This window comes from Xenopus laevis, chromosome 1S, assembly GCF_017654675.1.
Source record: "Xenopus laevis strain J_2021 chromosome 1S, Xenopus_laevis_v10.1, whole genome shotgun sequence".
In the NCBI taxonomy this organism is placed as follows: domain Eukaryota; kingdom Metazoa; phylum Chordata; class Amphibia; order Anura; family Pipidae; genus Xenopus; species Xenopus laevis.
This window is the reverse complement of record NC_054372.1, coordinates 119,772,102-119,796,318: the sequence shown is the minus strand read 5'-3', so window position 1 is coordinate 119,796,318 and position 24,217 is coordinate 119,772,102. Positions and strand designations below refer to the sequence as shown.

Genomic DNA, 24,217 nt, shown 5'->3' with positions numbered 1-24,217 from the left:
AAAAAATGCACAATTCAGACAAAACATGAAACTGTTAAATGCACAAGATCAACTGCTTAAATATATATTACATATACATGATAGATATAGATTAGAAAGTCACGGCTTTATTTAGATGTGGAAATCCTTAGTAATTCATCAATGTCTGCGTTACCAAGGGTTGGCATTTTTCACACCCATTTCAAACCACACCCATGTTACCACAAGAACGTTTAAGACCATATTCCACATTAATGGTGGTAGCATACAAAAGCACTCATATGTGAACATTTAAGTCATATTAAAACATACCCTTAAATCCACATACATCCTCCTCCCCTGTGGATAACACAGCAACCCCCAGCCCATAATTAAACACCTAAGAGACCCCCTAACAACAATTTATAAATGCTAACAAACCCTAACAGGTTCAAATTCCACTGGCAGAATAGGGCAGGCAGAGTAGGGTACACACACACACAGGGAGCATAGCAAAGGTAGACTACAGCAGGAGACAGGGAAACTTATCAGGACCACTCTAAGATGAATAGTTCATACTGTGTTATGTACAACGAAACCAGTAGTTTGTCTGGAGTGTGAATCGGTAAAAAGTGTGGGCACTTTCAGTATGGGTCTGTGGTGTGAACAGTACAGGGCTTTAGGGTTGTGAACTAGGGATGGGCGTTTTTTTTCGCCTTGTTTCGTCATGGAAATGACACCTATAGACTTGTATGGCGGTGCTTGTCAAAAAAACCAAACATTTTGACACGCATAGACTTTAACTTTTTCCCGGCGGAAAATTTTTGCCAAAAGGGGTCAAATTCGCCCAAGTCTATTGTGAACTATAGAGGTGGTACAAGTATGAACAATGCAGGGGGATTACATGTGTGAACAATGCAGTAGCTCAAGGTCTGAAATTGAGGTGTAAACATTGCAGGTGCTAGTAAACCTCAGTACTGATACCTTTTAATATTTCACAAGGTAAACAGTCACATCAGGCAGACTTTCATGAGGGGGGCCGTGGGCTGCCAGTTTGACAGCACTGCTTTACAGTGTGCATAATTATAAGTGCCATTCAAGATAGTACAGGCCCCATCTAGAACAGTTGTGGTCTCCATCACTCAAATAGGACATTATTGTATTAGAGAGGGTACAGAGAAGGGCAACTAAGCTGGTAAAAGGTATGGAAAATCTTAGCTATGAGGAAAGACTGGCCAAATTGGGGATGTTCGCGCTGGAGAAGAGGCACTTAAGGGGTGATATGATAACTATAAATATATAAGGGGATCGTATACTCTCTCTAATGCTTTATTTACCAGTAGGTCTTTCCAGCTGACACAAGGTCACCCATTCCGATTAGAAGAAAAAAAGAGGTTCCGCCTAAATATTCAGAAGGGGTTTTTTACAGTGAGAGCTGTGAAGTTGTGGAATTCTCTCCCTGAATCAGTTGTACAGGCTGATACATTAGATAGCTTTAAGAAGGGGTTGGATGGCTTTTTAGCAAGTAAGGGAATACAGGGTTATGGGAGATAGCTCATAGTACAAGTTGATCCAGGGACTAGTCCAATTGTCATTTTGGTGTCAGAAAGGAATTTTCCCCCATCTGAGGCAAATTGGAGAGGCTTCAGATGGGTTTTTTGCCTTCCTCTGGATCAACTAGCAGTTAGGCAGATAAAAAAAATAGAAATAAAAGGTTGAACTTGATGGCCGTGTCTTTTTTCAAACTTACTTACCATGTTACTATGTATAATCACACACAATTTGACCATTTTACCAAAATAAATTTCCATTATACTTAAATGTAAAAGGTTTGGAGTAAATCCACAATCCCCTTGTATGTTTAGCTCTAGATCTGGTACGGACGGAAATCATACCTTTTTTTTCTCTCTCCAGATTATCCTTCTCCATTCTCAGGTCAGTCATTTCACTTTCAATATTTGCTTTATCATCCTGGATGCGTCGAAAGTCGGTGTTAATAGAATCCATTTCTGGCTGAATGTTTTCTTGGTTTGTCATAGCACTGAGCTCTTTCTCCCAATCTTCGATCATTTTACGTATGTTGCCAATCTTCTTTTGTCTCTCCTGCTCCGCATCTCTTTTCACTCTTAGTGACTGCTGGACTTCCTCAATCTAAAACGCATAGGAACATGCAAGACATCAGGCATTTTGACTGACAAAAAGGATGTTCCTTTTAAACTATATATAATGGGTAAAGTGTAAACATTGTAAATGAATAATTTTCTGAGAAGCAAATTTGGAAGATATATGTAACACTGCAGAACCAAAGACCTATTACAAGCGAGGAGCAGTAACAGATATCATTACAATTGTTATGGCAATATGCTTTCTAAAAAGATCATCACAGATCTCATAGAGCATCACAAATCACCAAATAGTGAATGTGGTCCGGGTGCACCAGCCCCAGACCCCCAGCTTTAGGGAGCAATACAGCAAAGGATGTGTAGAAAAAGCAGGGCCGACTGGCACTCAAATTTTTCTATTGCCTATATTGGGGAACACAGGCAAAATGGGGATGTCCCAAAGCAACCTCTGAGGGCAGGACACAACCCCTAGATGCTCACTTAACTACAGTCTGTAACAACTTCCTCCCGAAGCAGGCTTTGGCTGACAGATGTACAAGCATGTGAAGGTGTGAATGGAGGACCAGGTCGCAGCTCTGCAGACCTGTTCAGCTGAAGCTTGGTGTTGAATGGCCCAGGACATGCTAAGGGAGCGTGTGGAATGAGCTTGAGTTTAAACGGAGGTGGTTTTCCTCTAATTGCGTAGGCTCTGGTAACTATGGATCGGATCCACTTTGCTATGGTTGTTTTGGAAGCTTTAGTTCCTCTTTTTGGACCATTTGGAAATATGAACAGTGCATCAGTTTTCCGCATGTCCTTTGTTGCCCCAAGGCAAGTTTTGATTGCTCGGACTACGTCGAGTTTGGTTTCTGTCAAACCTTTAGGCTCCGGGCAAAGTGAGGGATTCCACCATATCCTGATTGAGATGGAATTCTGATACCACCTTAGGAAGAAAACCTGGTGTTGGTCTCAGCACCACCTTGTTGTGATGAATGATAGTGAATGGAGATCTGCGCGAAAGTGCTGCCAGCTTGGACACTATACGTGATGGCTACCTTCTATGCAAGAGTGGGTAACGGAACCATGTCTAACAGTTCATAGGGTTCCTCCTGTAGTGTAGACAGCACCAAGTTGAGGTCCCATAGAGGGACTGGGCATCTGTAGGGAGGAACTATTCTAGTTGCCCCTTGTAGGAATGTTTTTATGTTACTACGTAATGCTAGTCTCTTCTGGTAGAGAATGGAAAGGACAGATACCTGCACCTTTAGAGAACTTAGTGCCAACCCTTTAACGAAACCGTCTTGTAGGAAGGAAAGTATATCTTCCTCCCTCACTCTTTGAGGGTCCTTGTCTCGGTTCTCACACCACTCAAACGTCTTCCACACTCTATGGTAGACTTTTGCCGATGCAGGTTTTTTGGCACGTAACATAGTTGGAATGGCCTCTACTGGTGCTCCTGTTTTTCTCAGGACTAGGGCTTCAAGAGCCACGCCGTTAAAGCCCACTGATGTGAATTCGGGTGGGCAATGGGTCCTTGAGTTAGGAGGTCTAGTCTCTGGGGAAGACGGAGTAGCATTGGTTTATACCTTTGGTAGAAGCGCTAGTGGAGGAAAGACGTAGGTCATATTGAATGCCCATGGAATCACCAACGCGTCTAAGCGCCTCTAAGAGTAGGCCTGTGGGTCTAGACTTCTTGCCACAAATTTCTAGACTTTGTGGTTGTAGCGGGAAGCCATTAAGTCCACCTCTGGGTATCCCCATCAGTTGGAAGGCTCCACTCGCCTTGGTCCAAAGTTTCTCTGCTTAGGTAGTCTGTCATCCAGTTGTCCACCCCTGGAATGTATACCGCGGATATTGCCGGGACGTTGTTTTCTGCCCATTGCAAGATTTGATTTGCTTCCTTTAGTGCCGCTAGACTGCGCGTGCCTCCTTGGTGGTTTACATAGGCTACCGCCGTCACATTTTCTGATTGGATTCTCACTGTACTCCCTAGGAAGAGTGGAGTCCAGTTTTCCAGTGAGTATCGTATTGCTCTGAGCTCTAAGAGATTGATTGGAAGTATTTTCTCTTCCTGGTTCCAACAGCCCTGTACGGTCTTGTTGCCGAGTACTCCACCCCAACCCTTCAGACTGGCATCTGTAGTGATCATAGTCCATTGGTGATTGGGAAAGGGTTTCCCTGCATTGACCCTTTGAGGGAGAAGCCACCACTAGGAAAAGTTTGACCTGTTCTGGAATCCGTTGATCCAAGTTGTTGCGATCTCGTTTCTGGTGTCGAAGTATCAGATGTTGAAGGGGTCTGGTGTGTAGTTGGGCATAAGGGATGGCTGGAAAGGAGGCCACCATTGTTCCCAGTGTCTGCATGGCTGTTTGAAGAGAAACCGTATCGGAAATTTTGAGTGAGTCCGATCCTGTAGTATGTTGGCCTTCTCTTGTGGGAGATAGGTCTTTCCTCTGCTCGAGTGGAGTATCAACCCTAGGTACTCTATTGTCTGTGTCGGTCTGAGATGTGACTTGTTGTGGTTGATCAGCCATCCTAACTGTTGTAGGCAGGGCCACCATCAGGGGGGGGGGGGACAAGTGGCATGGGCATGAAGGGGGGGCCTGGAAGTGCTGCAGTTTTGAAAGAGCCAGGCCCCTCTTGCCAGCGCCGAAGATTTGCGGCCAGCCAAACAGCCGAAAATGCGTAAGTGCCGAAAAGTCAAACAGCCGAACTCCCGAAGCAGTAAAAAGACCCGAAGCCACGAAAATAGCCGAAGTCCTGAAGAGCCTAAAAGAACCAAAGTCACGAAAGGAGGCGAAGTTTAAGTCCTGTAGCCATGAATTCAATTCTACTGAACACCAATTTGTGTTTTTTTTTGTTTTTTTTTAATCCCCTGGCCACCAATGTATTATTTTAATATTCTATAGGTCCCTGGCGCCAATGTTTTTTTTAAAAAATATTTTTTGGGGGCCCCAATTTTTTATTTCAACTTGTAAGGGGGGCCCTGACGCCAATGTTTTTGGGGTTTTTTTAAACTTGTAAGGGGGCCCTGACCATCAAAAGCTTTTTATAACTTGTGTCTGTGTGGGGTTACTTATTTAGCACTAGTATCTGTGTGTTCTTTTAACTTTGATGTGAAGTGGGAGCTAGGGTGAGTGGGGCCCGGGTGGGTGGGTAAAATGTTGTACGGGGCCCCGTGATTTCTAATGGCGGCCCTGGTTGTAGGGTTTGGAGTACTTGAGCAGTGTGATCCTTGGCCACTGCCACTGATGGGGCCTTGACAAGCAGATCGTCTAAATAGGGAATGACTGTTATGCCCTTGGGTCTGAGTCCTGCTAGCACTGCCACCATTACCTTGGTGAAGGCACGAGGGGCATATGAGAGGCTGAATGGAAGTGCCACGAATTGCCAGTGTTTCCTGTTTACATAGAATCTCAGGAACCTGTGGTGATTGGGGTGTATTGGGATATGCAAGTATGCGTCTTTTATGTCTATCACAGTTATAAATTCGTTCTTTTCCATCGATCCCGATACGGATTGTATTGACTCCATCTTGAAATGGCGCCTAAAGTCGTTTAGAGTCTTTAAGTCAAGTACCGGTCTGTAAGAACCATCTTTTTTGGGACCATAACAGGTTGGAGTAATATCCCTTTCCCCTTTCTGTTCTTGGAACAGGCTGGATTACCCCTGAGGACTCGAGGCCTTGTACAACCCTCATGTACTCTTTCTTCTCTTTTGGTCAGGCCTGGATTTGGGGAAAGGCCACCTAGGCCCGGGCCTAGGGCAGCAGGATTTTAGGAAGAAGTGACACAGGGAGAAGGACTGCTCCGCGCTGTTGCCATAGTTGTCTAGCCGCGCAGGAGAGAGCAGAGACCAGATCACGGTGCGGTTAGGATGCGCTTCTGGGAGTTATGCACGCCTCACTCCCCAGCGCATGAGGACTGTCCCTACCCGGAGACACGGAAGTGAGGTGGTAAGGGAAAAAAAAACACATGGTGCCCGGGAATCCGGTCTGAATCTATCTCTGTTAATTGGCTCATGTGACCCACAGTATGGTTTGCTTTGTTTGTTTGTGTGCACCGGGAATCCTACAATCCCAGGGGGCGGCCCATATTTTTTTTTTTAAAATGGCAATTTTCCATTTAGGATTACACAATGGTAGATAATTTACACTGTAAACGATTAATTCTACCATATAACATTTTATTCCTGAACAAAGGAGTATTTTTTTTTCTTGTAATATTGGTATGGAGGCAGCCATCTCAGCCTGATCCTGTGCTGAAAAAAAGAGCCAGCACTTCATGATGGAAGTGATTTCAGGCAGGCTATTGATCCTCCTACTCAATGTAACTGGAGGAGTTGCAGTTGGACTTATCAAAGGAGTTGACAAAGGAGTTGAAAAAGGAGTTATCTTGTGTCAGGGAGCTTTATCTGGTTACCTTCACATTGTTTTATGGTTAGGCTGCTAGGAATGGGTGATCTGCAAAAAATTCAGTTTGCTCTGTTGCGGATTCAGTGCAGAACATCAACTGATGCATTTTGGAAAAAAAAATAAAAAATACATGTCTTCCAGTAACAGAATCCCTTTAATATCAATTTATGAAACCCCAGTGTTTGACAATCTGTACATAATACACATTTTAACATTATATATACACAATGCCAGTATAAATTTAGTAATGTAGAAGTAAAGCCGAGTGTAAGCAAACAGTACTTTACCTGCTTATCTTTTTGTTCCAGCTCATCCTGTTTCTGCTTACAATTCTTAGAGGTTTCTTTTATCTCAATTGCCTGTAGAATATTCAAGTAAAAAGATAAAGTGCATACACTCATATGAGAAAGCATGTGGCATTAAAGTAACAGAGGTGCTCTGTATTTCAGACTCTCTTATCCAAATATTTTAGATATGGGACAAAATATTACCTGCAAAAACACAAAGGTCCAGTGTGGGTGCAAATATGGTACCACCTATCCATAAGAATATATAAATATATATTATTTTACAGAATACCAAGTTTTTTGTATGTATGGGGAAGACCCGGCAGCTTGCCAATTTTCACAATTTTGGGGTAAAACTCCAGAATTGTAGTAAAACCTTAGGAGTGACACACCACCTGGATACTGCAACGCATTTCGCCTCTATAAGGCTTTATCAAGCAGTGACAAAAACACTGTTGTTAATTAGCCTGACTATCCAATCGGGCAAATTATTCTACAATTGACTACCGATTTGGAGCATTGTAACTCACACCATAAAAAACCCCAAGCTGGAGGACTATAACTCACACCCATTTTTTTCTACATTGTAGTTGTTATAAGACATGGGTAATCATCTAAACATAACTCAATTGGGCAAATTTATTCTACATTTGACCACCGAGTTGGAGAACTGTAACTTGCATCATAATATACCCAAGTTGGAGAACTATAACTATACATTGTATCTGTTACAAGATTGGGGTAACCACCTAAATATAACCTAGGATATTTTTTATTAATAATTTATATCACTGTGATTTATAACAAGTGACCACCTACCTGAAATGTTTTGAATACAATTTTTCCTCTTTTTAATCTTATATTTATATATTGATATATTATATTGTTATATATTTATATTGATATATTTAAATTGTTATGTTTAGTTCCTGGCCGGCCAGGTTTTAAAGTGGATAATTTTATTGAACAATAAAAGTTAATACATTTGGATTAACTTGGTCTACAAACACACCTTTAATTAATCTTCTAATTATTTGTTATGCTCAAAAGGACCTAGGGGATTTAAGGTGTGATCCAGACCAGTTAAAGTTTCTATTTCCTGCCACATTACCTTTATTAATTATTACATATACAGATATGGAACCGGTCATCTAGAATGCTTGGGACCCAGGTAAAACTGGACAAGGGGTCTACTAAAAAAAACATTTAAACATTAAATAAATCCAATAGGATTGTTTTGCCTCCAAAAGGATTGATTATATCTTAGTTGGTATCAAGTACAATGTACTATTACTACAGAGAAAAAGGAATTTTTTTGAAATTGTAATCATTTTATTAAAATGCAGTCTATGGAAAATGGCCTTCCAGTAATTGGGAGCTTTCTGGATAATGGGTTTCTGGTAACAGATCCCATACCCTTATCAGTAAACAAGAAAGGAAAATAGGGTAGAGAGCATAAGTTGCAAGTATGTTCTGTAGTAACAATAAATGACAATATCCAACTGAACAGAAATAGCTGCTAAGTAATACAAATAATACAATAACAAAGATCGGCGTCCGTTTACTAAAGCGCGTTAAAAATATGCACACAAAATATAGACAAATTTATCATGAATATATTTACTAACCTACAGTAAATATAAATTTGTGTGCAAGAATATGTGTTTGCCAGTTATTGCATTCGCTGAAAATAACGCTACATACACATTAATGCCCGGTTTACGAAACAGCCAAAGTCAAAATTAACGCCAGAATATTCGCAAAATTTATTAAAAGATTTATATAATCTATATAGTGCCGGTAAATAATTTTTTCAGTCACAAAATTTGTAAGGGAACTCAGGACCCGGGACTCTCTCACTACTGTCTGTTTACTCCTACGGAGACTCTTGTCAAAGATTCACTGTATGCCAAGGCTACTTATAACCAATCAATCAGTGGGATATCTTGTGTGAAATGACAGGTGTCTATCGGCTGTTTATATTTGATTTCTGTAACTTTATGATCCTATTGGCAGGGGGTTAGGTTTCATTGTGATTGGCTACATTAAACTGTGCATTTATATGATGCAAATAGATTGACTGGTATGATTTCTTGTTCATATGATTCTATTGGCAGAAGGGTTTGTATCAGTTTATATGATACATACATGTTTGATTGGTGTTACTCTGGTAATGTTGTTGGATGGTATCATCAGTCAAAGTTTATGTGTTTTGAAGATGCATTTCCGGCCATAAATGCCACAATAAAATTTGCCATACTAACTGCTATAGAACAAGACTATTATACAGCATGAATATTCGCAAACGTAATTTGTCGCAACTGGCTAAAATTACCGCTAACGTAAGCTGGTTCGTTAACGTAGTTACTGCGAGTGATCGAGTGATTTCTGAGCGCAATGCTGTTTAGTAAACTTTGTCACTGCAAAAATTTTGGCAGAAAAATATTCACAGCGATAACATGCAGAAACAGTCAAATTTACCACACTTAACGGTCCAAATTGACTCATTTTGTAAATCTTAGGTTGTGTACTGTCTACAGCATAAAGGCTTACTTTATCTTTAATCTTTTCATCAATGATTCTCTGCCTCTTTTCAATTTGCTGGATTTTTTGATTGAGTGGAGCTTGTAATCCTTGTAACTTCTTTAGCTCATCCTTGAAATTACCACAACTTTTTTTTACATCTTCATACTGCTGACGCACATTTTCATATTCCTGCAAAGCACAAACAATTTTCGCTTTTTAGCAAGTGAGGGAATACAGGTTTATGGAAGATAGCTCATAGTACAACTTGATCCAGGGACTAGTCCTATTGCCATTTTGGAGTCAGGAAGGATTTTTTTCCCCTCTGAGGCAAATTAGAGAGGCTTCAAATGGGTTTTTTTTTGCCTTCCCCTGGATCTTCTAGCAGTTAGGCAGGTTATATATAGACTTAGTTGAACTTGATGGACATGTGTCTTTTTTCATCCTAACTTACTATATGTTACTGTGTAAAGCTGTAAAAAGCCACTGGACATTACATCTCCCAAGCTAACTGACTGACTTTTTTTAAATACAAAGTGATGGAAAACACAAAAAAAAAAAAAGTTATTTTGTTCCTTGACTACAGTTGGAGGCACTGTTTACATTACACTAAAAAAGAAAAAAAAAACAACTATTGGATTCAAGGGGTTAAACAGGGTCTATTACCTATATATTATGTCCTTGTGTACATAATTAAAACCCCTTAGTAGAAATTGATTGATAAGTGAATTCTCCTAATTTCCTAGGTTAGTGCCTAGATCTCAGAAAAGCTAAACCAAGACAACAAAGGCACGCTCACTTACCACCCAGGGTCTCTTCCTTTCCAACATGTCAATTTTATCTTGGTGGCGCTTTTGCTGGTAGTACCTCTCAACATCTTGTTTGTACCGTTCGTTTCTTTGGTTCAATTTTTCCAAAAACTCAGCTTTACTTTTGCAAGCACCCTGTAAGATTTAATATATAAACAGGGGATATGTTAAATGAATATGCATGTTTCATATTTATATTTCCAATCCACAAATAATACTATTCAAAAGAAGTAAATAATAGAGCAGAAGTTGCTGCTTAAGAGCCTTTGAATATCTCTTTGCATTCAGCCCTAATTAGAAGGCTTTTCTGGAATTTTGTTTAGTTCTGTTGCAGCGCATTATATTTAACGGAAATTGTGCGTTTTCTGCAAAGAATAATAACTAAAAAGCGGTTAAAGGGGTTATTCACCTTTGAGTTAACTTGTAATATGATGTAGAGAGTGATATTCTGAGACAATTTGCAATCGGTTTTTATTTTTTATTATTCAAGGTTTGAGTTATTCTTTTTTATTCAGTAGCTCTTCAATTTGCATTATAAAGAATCTGGTAGCTAGGGTCCAAATTACTCTAGCAACCATGCATGTATTTAAATAAGAGACAGGAATATAGATAGGAGAGAACCTTACTAGAAAGATGAGCAATAAAAAGTAGCAGTTATAATAAGTGTGTAGCCTTACGGAGCATTTGCTTTTAGATGGGGTCAGGGACGCCCCTCTGAAAGCTGGAAAAAGAGACAGAAGAAAAATGCAAATAATTATAAAACTATAAAAAAAAAAAAAAAAAATGAAAACCAATGGAAAAGTTGCTTAGAATTGCCCATTCTATTACATACTAAAAGTTTACTTAAAGGTGAACCACCCCTTTAAAAATCCAAAAGCATTTTAGGACATACAGGTGAAGACCTGAAGCATTTCGTGCCCGTTAGGGCACTTACTCATAGGCTTTGAGCCCCAACAGGCATGAAATGCGCTAGGCCATCACAATTTCTGTTGTTGCCCCAAATACATTAGCAGATTAGTAGTCAGCACAACTGCAACTCACTTCTTTGGCTGGGTGCACGTCCTCCAGTGGCCACCTTCCACTGGCAATATTAGCGAAGAAAGTTAGTCCAGCACCCACTGTTTCATGAATAAAACTGCCTTTATTGGACCAAGGGCATTACAGCAACGTTTCAGACCAACTGGTCTTTTATCAAGCTTGGACTAACTGGACTAACTTTCTTCGTTGCCCCAAATACATGCACCCATCGACTGGGTTGAACTGTGAATATATTTGCTCTCCCTTTTTTCATTACCCCGCTAATGGAACTTAATCTGCTGTGGTATGTACTTATATTGGCATTCTGCACAATTTTTTCATTTGGCATATTATGGGGTATTTTAACTTGTATGGGGCTCTTGGGGACAATCACATGGTAAAGGATGCCCTACCCAGACTATAGCCACTTCCCAATCATATCATTCAAAAACTTGCTGCCTATGGCTGATGCTAGTGTTGCCAAACCATTATCACTTGGCAATACCACAGTTCCAAAGGGGTTTTTACCTAATACTGTCAGCATGTTGCATGGTCTTATTTCCCTTTTTAGAAAGCACTTTTCAAGCACCATTGCAGCCAAACTCCCTGAATACAAAGCAGTGGCCGATATTCCAAAAGCCTGAAATACTGGTATAACAAAAAGAATTTGCAAGCCAAGTAATGTTCTAGAAAGCAGTCTTCAAAAACAGTTCTCAAAATGTGCATGTTACTATGTTTCACATATACTACTTCACAAAAAAAGTGTTTCGCACACATTCAGAAAAAGTAGCATACATAACCAATAATGCATTTAATATTATTAGTACGTGCGTATCCTTAATCCGAAAAACAATTATCCAGAAAGCTCCAAATTACGGAAATGCCATCTCCCATAGACTCCATTACAATCAAATAATCCAAATTTTTAAAAAGGATTCCCTTTTTCTCTGTAGTAATAATACAGTACATTGTCAGAAAGATTGATAATCTGGAAAACCCCAGGTCACAAGCATACCTGTATGTGCTCTACTTTTAACAAAAGTACAACCTAATGGATTTAATATTATAAATTGCAAATATAATATTATAAAATATTATAAAGGCTATACACTAAAAAAGGCTATAAAGGCTATACACTAATAATTGCTGCCCAAAATCCAAGACCATGGTCAAATCCTTCAGCAATACAAAGTGCAAATATCCAGTGGTCAAAGTTAGCTTGTCGTGACCCCAAAGCATCTTCCAGTACTTCCCAAAGAGTTCTCATATTTCTAATTAGAGTCATTACCCATTTGATGTAGAAAGCACCAGTTAAGTGCTGGTCTGGCTGGGCAGGGAAGGCAATCAAACAGTTGCCCAAAATCCCCTTTACACCAAAGAGATTAAAGAAAAATGAGGACAGCAAAGCCTACATTGTATTCTGGGAAACTCTTCAGATTGAAATAGGTATTAATAAGCAATACAATAATATTTATGCTTTCCATGTAGGCTGCTGCTGCTCAATGTTTAAGAAACTCTGCTATTAAGGGAAGTGGGAGGTTTTGCCTAAAATAAATTTTATTGAATCCCAAAAATCAACTTCACAGTTAAAACGGGTTGTGATGATATTACTGTGATTTCTGGCTACATAATACCGACTTACAAATTCCACTTTCATGATTATGACTGCTAAAATGAATTTAGTAACCCCAAATGAATTAGCTATATAAAAAAAGGTCTGCCAGCTACAGACACTTTCCAAATGGTTGTCAGAAGAAAAAACAGCGACTACATCTAGTGCAGTACATTTGCATTAGTCTATTTGTTGAAATATAAACATATGCATGTACATCAACACAGACAAGGCGCAATACAAACCTCAAGTTCCTTTTCTTTCTCCCTACAGTTCTTCAATTCACAGTGGAACTTGTACATTTCTGGAGTGCCAACTGATTTTTCAGTTGCTTCTAGAAGTTCAATTTTAGACAACTTAGCAAATTCCCCAACTTTGTCCTACAAATAAAGAGAAATACATTAAAATGCATGCATTCATAATGCTTCTTCTACACTGTGATGGGTTGAATTTAGTTTTTTTTTGTTAATGTTAATTGCTGGCCAGTCAACTGTGTAAATAGCTACCGTATGTGTATAATTTATGTAAATACTTTGTTTAGGTGTAAACTAGTTTGGTTAACAAACTGAGGCCAGCTTTGTTTGAAGCATGTGGCTCAGCTGTGCGGACAGTATATGTAAATGGTGCTAAAACAATTGTATATTGAATGTACAACGTTTCATGAAGCACTTACCTAGAGCTCTCAGAGAAGCAACTTCCTAATGGGGTGGGCAGCCTCTCTCAATGAATATTTATAGGGTAGATGCTGATCACATGGTGTTAGAATAGCGCAGTCTGGAAGCTATAAAAAGCTGCAGACTGAAATCATTGGGAGTCTGTGTGTTTAGCCTTTGTGAGAGGTTGTTCTGGAGCTCAGGTGTGTGCTTGCAGGGTTACTGCTGACCCCCTGCTGGTGAAAATGTATACTGCATTTTTGCACACATTGATTTCTGCATTTGCTTGAAGCACAATTTTTTCCACTGAAGATCTGTGTGGCTACTGAACTTGCATGCGCCCAGTGACATACACGAATGCCACAGAACAAAGGGTCCAAATGGTTTCACGGGTTAGGCCATGATATTTCATTTATATCTGTATTGCATGTACTTCTGCACATTTATGTAGCTTGCTACCAACTCTGGTCTGCAATCATGGCAGGTTTATTGGTTAACAAATATATAATGTTTCAAAACTGCTATTCAAAGCTAATATACTAATTATTGGCTCCAAACTAACTTAGAATACAGAAATGTGAAGAGATCTAATTATTTTTTGTAAACTCATAAATGCAATAGCATAACAAAAGAAATGTTTAAGGAGAACTAAACCCTAAAACTGAATATGGTTTCAAATGTCATTTTATATACTGAACTTATTGCACCAGCCTAAAGTTTCAGCTTCTCAAAAGCAGCAATGATCCAGGACTTCAAACTTGTCACAGGGGGTCACCATCTTGGAAAGTGTCTGCGAGACTCACATGCTCAGTGGGTTTTGAGCAGCAGTTGACAAGCTAAGTTTAGGGGTTGTTGCAAATTATTCTGTGCTACTATGTAGTAATTTTATATATTAATTACCAATCAGCCTTATATTGTGACATTTAAATTCTAGGTGTACTGTATAGTGCGAGTTGGACCCTAAGCTCAGTAACTGACCGCCGCACAGAGCATGTGCAGTGAATCAGCAGAAAAGAAGATGAAGAGCTACTGGGGCATCTTTGGAGACACAGATCTTCCCTGCTAAAGGGCTTTGGTTGCTTTGGGCTGGTACAGAAGCCCAAAACATAATGTACAACATTTCTAGCTACTTCTTTAGTTAAGCTTTCTCTTTTAAGGGACGTGAACACAAGTCTTTGCAATGATGTCAAAAGAAAATCTTCACTGATGAGACTTTTTTTTTGCCTTCCTCTGGATCAACTAGCAATTAGGCAGATTTCATTCAGGCATAATAGCTGATAGCTGATGGCGATACTACTTTTTTACTCTAAGTTACTATGTGAAATTGTTTTGGAATTTAGATTCAGAACTGGTAATGCGGTATTATAAGTCTAGCTGGCACTGTCAGCTGCAAAAGGTGTCAAATAAAATAACACTCAAACCTGTGGCAGGAATTGACAAAGGTTTCCAACTTGGATGTTTAGAGCGGCTACATGCTCCTCAACAGTTTTCAGTGTTGCACTTTTATGGTTTATATACCACACAGACTGGTTGTTTGCAACTTGAATCTCCCTTTTGATGATCACATTTCCAGATGTTTTGTACCTGGGAAGACACATTTTCGAGAAATATATACAGAAGCACATAATTAACAGAAACATTTGTTTCTACTGGTGCACTAGACACAACCAAATTCGGTTCAGGATTTGGCCGATTTACTTTTTATCAACATGGTTTGGTTGAATTCAAGTCCCTGGCTGAACCAATCAGACCCCTTAAAACCATACAAGATATGCAAATTAGAGTACAGATTTAGTTTGGGATTCAAGCAAATCCTGGAAAATACAGGGTTTGGCTAAATCCCCGCTCACAAAAAAAGGGGGATTTGGGGAGTCATCTACACAAGCAGTAACAAAGCAATACATCATAACAGCTTGTGGTTTTTTTTGGATCGTTTTTTTTTAGATTGCATATTATTTGAGAACACTATTTATAGCAGGCAAAGAGAATTGTAAAATCACAGTGATGTCTGTCCACCTTTACTAGATTTGAAGTGCCAAATACTGGGTCCAAATGATGCATAAATTACCAGTTTAAATAAAGGGCAGAGTGGACCAATATGGGTAAGTGGTCAGATAAACAAATTTAAGTGTGTGAAAATTTGTAAACACTGTTAAAGCTGAAAGTAGTGAAATCATAATTAGTAGATTCCACACTCCGTTTTTCCATAAAATTACCATTATTTAATCTTATATCATGGCAGCAAAAAAGGATATCAACGTTTCAAGTTGCACCCCACTCTTTGTCAAGGACAATCATTATTTGCTCCATGAGAGAAGATAAAATAAAGGCAATTTTATGGAAAAATGGAGTGCTGTCTATGGGAAGATTTACGTCTGTTGTGGAGAAGCCCTTGTGAGTAGGTTTCATGACGTGCACCCTGTCTGAGAATTGAACCGAAGAGTAACTGCAGTTTCATTGGAATTGATGCCCAAATGTTTGCCACTGTTTTACACAGGATGGCAGTTGTGGACAACATGCCCCATATGCTAGGAACTGTACCCCTTCAGTCAACAGCTAAACCATAATAAAAATCATAACAGAGAGCAATTACTAGTTCCCAGTATATTCTTACAGTTCTAGTTCAACAAATCCTTTTTGGCAGCCCCGCTTCACATAAAATCCAACCTGTGTCAGAGACAAAAAAAAAAACAAAACTGTTACATGATTTCATTTATTTATCCATACAAACTTTCTTATACATATATTTAAAACCTGTAAGGTATTACTCCAGTGCTGATAGACTACCACAAAGCCCCAGGGAAATGGAGGTGTATTTCTGTAGTGGCAGGCAAAAAACACAGAACATGGAAGATTTCCTCACAACTACAAACCGCTGGTCCACGGGTGAGGCAATTATTCAGGGGAATATTGATTTTAAACTGAACAGAATACTTCAGAACTTGCACACATAGCCTCAAGTTTACGAATATGCATGAAATGATGCTTTATATTAGCATATTTAAAGGAGAACAAAACCCTAAAAACGAATATGGCTTAAAAATGCCATATTTTATATACTGAACTTATTACACCAGCCTAAAGTTTCAGCTTCAGCTGTTGGTACAAAACATAATGTACAACATTTTAAGTCTACTTCTTTAGTTAAAGGGATACCGTCATGGGAAAACATGTTTTTTTTCCCCCCAAAATGCATTAGTTAATAGTGACACACCAGCACATTTCTGCACTGAAATCCATTTTTGAAAAGAGCAAACTCACTTTTTTAGATTTCATTTTGAAATCTGACATGGGGCTAGACATATTGTCAGTTTCCTAGGTGCCCCAGTCATGATAAACTTCAATCGCTCTTTACTGCTGCACTGCAAGTTGGAGTGATAACAACCCCTCCAAGCAGCCCATCAGCAGAACAATGGGAAGGTAACCAGATAACAGCTCTCTGGTAGATCTAAGAACAGTACTCAATAGTAAAAATCCAGGTCCCACTGTGAATCCTTCAGTTACCTTGAGTAGGAGAAACAATAACCTGCCAGAAAGCAGTTCCATAGTGCAGCACTGGCTCTTTCTAAAAGCGCATGGCCAGGTAAAATGCACTGAGATGGCCGTCTACACACCAATATTACAACTAAAAATAAATAACTTGTTGGGTTAGGAATGAAACAGTACAATTTACAAATAAAAACTATACCATAAAAATCATGAAAGAATCACTTTAAGCTTTACTTCTTTTAATGTATGTAAACTGTAATTAAATAACGGTCATTTAAATAAGTAATTCAATGACTTGAAAGTTGATACCAATATGCAATAAAGAAGCAGATAGCAAGCTTAACTAAAATACAGTGTATATCCGAGGGGCTTAAAATGAATTAGGAAATCTGAAATATAACTGTGGCTGCTATTTTTTGGCCCAGTACAGGATAGCATATAAACAAAACACTTGACTGTAAAATAAAGTGTAATTGCACTTTGTCTAGATTATTAACATGCAAAATACATGATAATTTACTTACCTTATCTGCACGACCAATGAATGCTGTTTTGCCAGCTAATCCAAGACATATGGCACAAACAATACTAGACTTTCCCGTTCCATTAGCACCAACAATCATATTTAAGTATGGGCCTGGAAACACCTCACACTGGTCATATGTCCTAAAAAAAAGGGAGAAGAGGAGTTGCAGCTTTTATCAGTCACGTCAAAAGCAAAATATATAGCGATGGGTGAACCTGATCAGTTTCGCCTAAAATTCGCATGCATTGAAGTCTATGGATGACAAAAGTTTTTCTGACGAGTGACAAATTGCGCAACAAATTTTTGATGCTCAACTATTTTCTATGGGTGTCATTTTCTCTGCGAACTTGGCAAAAATATTTTGCTCATCACTAAAAATGCAATTTGGGATGTGTAATTAAAGGTGCAACGTTTGCTACAGCTTATGGCACACAGTGTTTTAGGCTGTTCCCCCACACAAATGTTCTGTGTGTATGTCTTGACATGATGGAATGCAAACTGCTATCACTGCATACAACGGCATGGATTTTGGAAACTTTTCTGGCCTAAATCCACCCTACAGTATAATTCAACCAGGCACACAGACAATCAGCCTTTTTCTCCGCTGGTTTAAAAATCCGGTGTGTCCCATAGGCTTGTCACCTGTAGCAACCAATCAGGAGAAAACATTTACTGTCCGCCTGTTCAAAACAGAAATCAGGGGGTCAGACAAGACTGGAAACAACTTACTTGGTTTTGGTCAGCAATTTGTCAACCTTGGCATCACTAGACACTAGATTCTGTCCCTTTAACTATAACTTAGAGAGAAAGTGAGGTGGCACTGAGATTTGCTTACTTTTCAGTCAGTATAGAAACCCCTAGACCAAATACTGTGGGGGTGTGGGTATTGTTCAGCAAGCGTTTAGTCAGCACTCATACCTTCCAAATCGTTTCAATCTGATGCACGTCCCACAGTTTCCACTTTACTTTTCGTCATGGACAGCACCATTCACAGGAAAGTTTTAGACATGGGCACCGACCCAGAAAAACACAACGTTTCAGACCGACATTGGTCTTTTATCAAGGCTTGATAAAAGACCAATGTTGGTCTGAAATGTTGTTGGTCTTTTATCAAGCCTTCATAAAAGACCAATGTCGGTCTGAAATGTTGTGTTTTTCTGGGTCGGTGCCCATGTCTAAATAAAGGAGTTTTAAAGAAAACTTTCCTGTGAATGGTGCTGTCCTTAACGAAAAGTAAAGATTGGGGTGTGGGTATTACAAACTCAATTTCTACTGAATGGTGTAGGTACACAGCTCGGCTGCCCATTGATAGTATGTCTCTCAGTGCTAACATTAATAAGCTGTACATTTCAGTGCTGGAATGAAGGATACATCTCTTTACATGGATGATGAAGGCAGTTGCCTGCTTAGAAATGACAGCTAATGGAATGGGTTGTTTTCAGACCAGATCTAGATGACATGGTTTCCTCCCTCCCCATTTCTCCCTGGACCTCACAGAAAGTTCTCCATCTTGATCCTCACGATGCTTCCTTCCACAAGGTTCCGATGATGTTCTTGTCGACCTAAAAGCAACTTCGTGCCATCAGCTTTCCTCTTCACCGGTGCAGACTCCATTCTTTTCAACTCTACGCTTTCCCTCTCCGGTGATTTCAAAGGAATGTTTCCGACGTCAGTCCTCTCATGACGGCCATGTTTAATGAGGGCAAAACGTTTCCCAACATTGGCTTTTATTGTGCGAGAATTATTTCTACTCGTAATATTACGTAATTGAAACGTTAATAAAAAACAACTAATTGTGCTATTCTATAAAGGGCAAATAGATCATTTTAGACAAGAAAACGTAAAAGTCGCTAGACCCGCCTCTGGCGTTCTACCAATCAGAGGTCGGGCGCCAGTGTTATTGGGCGGGGAAAGCTGCGCGCCCAGAAACAGGAAATGGAAAGTTTCGTGAAACGAAAGTATTGAGAACACATGCTGGGCGTTTAACCATTTCACTCACAGCAGAATTTTATATTTAATTTGTATTTATTTCCAGACATGTTCACTCTATTGGCATTTCTGAACGGGGCTTCTAGTTCTCTTAGAAAGGCTATATATTGGCTATGAATGAGTGAGTCAACATTCACGAGATAACCTGGATGAGCTCAGCTGTGGACAGTGTCTAACTGGGATGCCAGGGGTCCACCAGAAAACCTTAGCATACCTCCCAACATTTTGGAAGTAAAAAGAGGGTCAAAAAAAAATTTTCACACGTAGTGCAGGATTTTTTGACCACACCCCTTTCTGTGGCCACACCCCCTAATTACCATGTTTGTTTTACAAAATTTGGCAGGTTATGAAAGTTTGAAAATACTTCTCCTTATCTAAACTGTGTTTTTGTGTCTCAAAATTGTTACAAAGTATCTTATTTGCACCTGTTAGCTGTTCTGGGCTCTCTGCTAAAAGCCAATTAAGTGAGAAACTTTGTTTCTTTTTCTGGCTGTTCAGTGCAGAGAAAAGAGGGACTTTCCAGTACAAATGAGGGACTGCGGGATGAGCTGTCAAAAGAGGGACTGTCCCTCCGAAAAAGGGACAGTTGGGAGGTATGCCTTAGGCTCAGGGCCCACTTTCCAAGCTATTATACCTCCTCGCCTCAATCAACCTCTTTATTCTCCTAGTCTCTTTTCGCTACTTACTACACTTTATGAATCCATTATTAAGCCTCTTTGTTCCCATAAAGAAATGGGGAATGACCATGAAATAGGTCAAATGGTTTGAAGCAAGAGGCCCACTGACACCTGGGCCAAATGGAAGTTTTACTGGTATCCCAGGTAGGCTTGCCACCTTTTCTGGAAAAAAATACCGGCCTTCCTATATGTTTCGCTTTTTTCTCTATTAATAACATTGGAATCAACCATAATTTTTATCGGCCAGGCTGGTAATTACCGGGCAGGTGGCAACCCTAGTCCCGGGGGGCCAGTCCGACACTGGTTGTGGACAGTGGCGTAACGAGCAGGGGGTGCAATTGGGCCAGGGCCCGCAACTCCTCAGGGCCCCCCCTGCAGCTCGCGCGCCACTGGATTCCAGACTAAAATAGCGTACGGAGGGGGGCCCGGCTGTGCGTCCCGCGCCAGGGCCCGCCCCCCTCTAGTTACGTTACTGGCTGTGGACCCCTCTCCCCCACAGTCATGTTATTATATGCCCACAGCTGTCAACTGTCCACAAATATTCAGACATCATGTTACATAGTAACATTGTTAAATCGGGTTGGAAAAAGATAAAGGCCATCAAGTTCAACCCCTCCAAATGAAAACACAGTATCCATACACACACCCCTCCATACTTTCACATAAATTATATATACCCATACCTATACTAACTATAGAGTTTAGTATCACAATAGCCTTTGATATTCTGTCTGTCCAAAAAATCATCCAAGCCACTCTTAAAGGCATTAACTGAATCAGCCATCACAACATCACCAGGCAGTGCATTCCACAACCTCACTGTCCTGACTGTGAAGAACCCCCTACGTTGCTTCAAATGAAAGTTATTTTCTTTTAGTCTAAAGGGGTGACATTAACAGTCTCCCCTCATAATTTAAGTCTTCCATCCCTGTAACCAGTTTAGTTGCACGTCTCTGCACTCTCTCTGGCTCATTTATATCCCTCTTAAGGACTGGAGTCCAAAACTGCACTGCATACTCCAGATGAGGCCTTACCAGGGACCTATAAAGAGGCATAATTATGTTTTCATCCCTTGAGTTAATGCCCTTTTTCATGCAAGACAGAACTGTATTTGCTTTAGTAGCCACAGAATGACACTGCCCAGAATTAGACAACGTGTTATCTACAAAGACCCCTAGATCCTTCTCATTTAAGGAAACTCCCAACACACTGCCATTTAGTGTATAACTTGCATTTATATTATTTTTGCCAAAGTGCATAACCTTGCATTTATCAACATTGAACCTCATTTTCCAGTTTGCTGCCCAGTTTCCCATCTTAGACAAATCACTCTGCAAAGTGGCAGCATCCTGCATAGAACCTATAGTTCTGCACAATTTTCCACTCCAACCTGTCTCCCAATGTTTATGAGATTCCTCCAGCTCCATGCCTTAGACAACCCCTCAGATTTTTCTGGAGTTATCAGATTGTTTGAGCTTTGTCCCCTTTCACTCTTCCCCAATTTCTGGTGATTTTTACAATTTTCCATGATTTGCAGGTGAAAATCTGATGTGCACATGCGCATTTGGCTTCAGATGAGGTTGTGCAAATGTCCGTAATGTCAGTTCAACTGATGTCATGTCTGCTGACATCACAAAACTTGAAAAAATTTGGCGGTGCGCTGGGCACCCTTCTTTAAAAAGTTGACAGCTCTGCTAAGAACCAGAGGAGCATGAAAAAGTAGTGTATAGAGTGGGAAGACCAGGAGTTGGATGCAGGACCTACAATGGCAACATTTTGTGTGGGTTAAGGTCTTGTGGGATAGTGGACAGGTTGAGTTTTTCCTGACCTGCACATCACTAGAGGGTGGAGCCATGAACAGAGATTGACCCAACCAAGACTCACTAAAAAAAGTGTTGCACGACTGATTAGTCCTCATTCATAAAGCCTAGGTTGCCACGGCAGTGGACTTTAACCCCCCCCCCTTTTTTTTTTTTTTTCTTTTCCTTTCTTTTTGCTTTTCTTTCCTCGGTCCTATGCTTTGTAGTTTTTCTTTTTTCTCTTGATTTCTATGTAAAAAGGGAAACGTGTACTGTTTACTCTTCGTTTTATTTAGCCTTGACACATGTTCAGTATTCATGTTATGTACTATGCTTGTTGTTACGGTTGGCCTCAGCTGTTTTAATGTTCGCTACAGAAACGTTTTCGATACTATCTGTATTTACGTAGTAACTGTAACAATGATGCCGACTTTGTTGTTATGCACGGTTTCCTCAATAAAAATTATTGATACAAAAAAAAAAAAAAAGTGTTGCACAGACCCAACCTGCCCATTTTTCCTTTTAAAGGAAACCTATACCCCATAATGAATACTTAAAGGGGAACATCGGCTTCCAAACCAAAATTGGATAAAGAGGCCCACATAACACAGAAACCCCTAATATACCCATCACAATTACCTGTTACTTCAAAAAGAATGAATAAATGCCATTTCTATGCTGCAATTCAGCTGGTTAACAGCTTCTCTTTCAACATCATTTGAAATCCTGGCAGGGAAGGAGGGACTAAAACACTGATGTTACAAACTGTAACAACTTCTCCACAACTTACAGACAGCATGCAGGAACTACATAATCCACAATGCATTGCACTGTGATGTTCCATTCCTTATTAAAATCACATCTGCAGGGAATTGTGGGGTTTGGAGGATGCAGGCTAAGGACAGCTGTACGGTGTCCATTTTAGGACAGCCTTCGTCATTACTAAGATGCTGCAAACAGCTTTAATCCGACAGCTCTTCTTGACACATGCATGTTATGTAGCGCTGCTCCAAGCTGCCGAGATCAAACCGGCAGCTGACTGGTTGTTGTTGTTGCCATAGTGATTGTGTATAGGCGGATCCACACTGTTCTACTTTGAGGAGAGTTGAGAGGAAGAAGTTGGCAGCATTTGCAATGTCCCAGCAAGTGTCTATCATGAATAGGAACAACCTAGAGAAACAGGCAGAAGCCCTGAGCCGACTCATTCAGCAATGTGAGTGTGAGACCAAATCCACAGTTTCCTGTCACGCTTTACCCCTGGTGTTGATTGAGACGTTTTTGTTAAACATATAGCGATACTGCTTAAAGGAAACCCTGCAGAAAAAACCTGTACCCCCCACCCAGGGCCACCATTATAAATCACGGGCCCGTACAACAACATTTTTGGGGCCCCCTGGGCCACGCCCACCCCAGATCCCGCCCACTCCACACAACAGTTAAAAGACAACACAGACATCAGTGCTAAAAATCGTAACCCCCCCCCCCCACACACACACAAGTTATAAAAATATATTGATGGTCAGGATCCCCTTATAATTAAAAAAAAAAAACTTGGAGGAAGCCTATGAGGCGAAAACAGGTCAGCGGTGACTGAATAGTGCGGAGGTGCAGAGACACAGAGTGGGGACTTGCGCAGTGATGTCTGAGAGATGCTGAAAAACCTGTAGCGCTGCTACGGAGATCCTCAGTGTTTTTTAAACAAATGCTTATATGGATAATCGTTTGTGAGTTTGTTTTCAATTATTTATTAAAACATTTTATTAGCATTTCCGCATGTTACTCGTTATTGCCCACAAGGAGAAGAGAATACTGGAGGCTGGCTCGATTGGGTGGTAATTGTGAAATACGTTGAGACAACTCTTGGGTCTGTGAGTACGGTATAACCACTGGAATAGTTACATCTCTAAAGTGTGGGTGTATACTATATTCGAATACTTACCACTCTACTTTCACTCAAGTAGAAATAACTCTCACCCTATATGAATGTTTGCTAAAAGGTGAAGATTTTCTATCACATATAGTTTGTAAAGCTGCACTATATTTTTTCTGTTTTTCTTTCCCCAAAAAATCCTCTGTTGAGGGACACAGCAATCACTTCTGGAATTTTGGCGCTTGAAGGTGGAAGACAACCTAACGGATTGTCTGGACTGGGGTACACTAGGTTTGGGACTTTTTAGCATTTATAAGTTAAAAAAAAAAAACTGTGGTGCCAGGGTCCCCCTTAAAAGTGGCCGCAGGCTTCGGTGCTGTCAAGGGGGGCTCAAAGTGCGGCACCCGGGCCCTGTCCCCCCTCAGGCTAATTGCCCCCCCCTGAGGAAATACCCCATATTTTATTCACGGCATCCATCTTCCGGGTCCTCAG

The 24,217-nt window shown here is 40.2% G+C and overlaps 1 protein-coding gene across 3 annotated transcripts in view; it reads right to left on the bottom strand.

Annotated features, from left to right (window-relative positions):
• Window positions 1-19,189, bottom strand: part of smc5.S (structural maintenance of chromosomes 5 S homeolog) — a 36,315-nt gene extending 17,126 nt beyond the window's left edge. The window contains 16 exon segments of one of the 3 annotated variants that reach the window (NM_001089003.1): window positions 1,854-2,109; window positions 6,762-6,833; window positions 9,315-9,476; window positions 10,088-10,228; window positions 12,968-12,981; window positions 12,983-13,028; window positions 13,031-13,039; window positions 13,042-13,057; window positions 13,060-13,063; window positions 13,066-13,093; window positions 13,096-13,104; window positions 14,798-14,810; window positions 14,813-14,959; window positions 15,990-16,042; window positions 17,389-17,530; window positions 18,886-19,004. In NM_001089003.1, the coding sequence (NP_001082472.1) occupies window positions 1,854-2,109; window positions 6,762-6,833; window positions 9,315-9,476; window positions 10,088-10,228; window positions 12,968-12,981; window positions 12,983-13,028; window positions 13,031-13,039; window positions 13,042-13,057; window positions 13,060-13,063; window positions 13,066-13,093; window positions 13,096-13,104; window positions 14,798-14,810; window positions 14,813-14,959; window positions 15,990-16,042; window positions 17,389-17,530; window positions 18,886-19,004 (1,231 nt within the window). 3 annotated transcript variants of the gene reach the window in all.
• Between the last annotated feature and the right edge of the window lie 5,028 nt (window positions 19,190-24,217).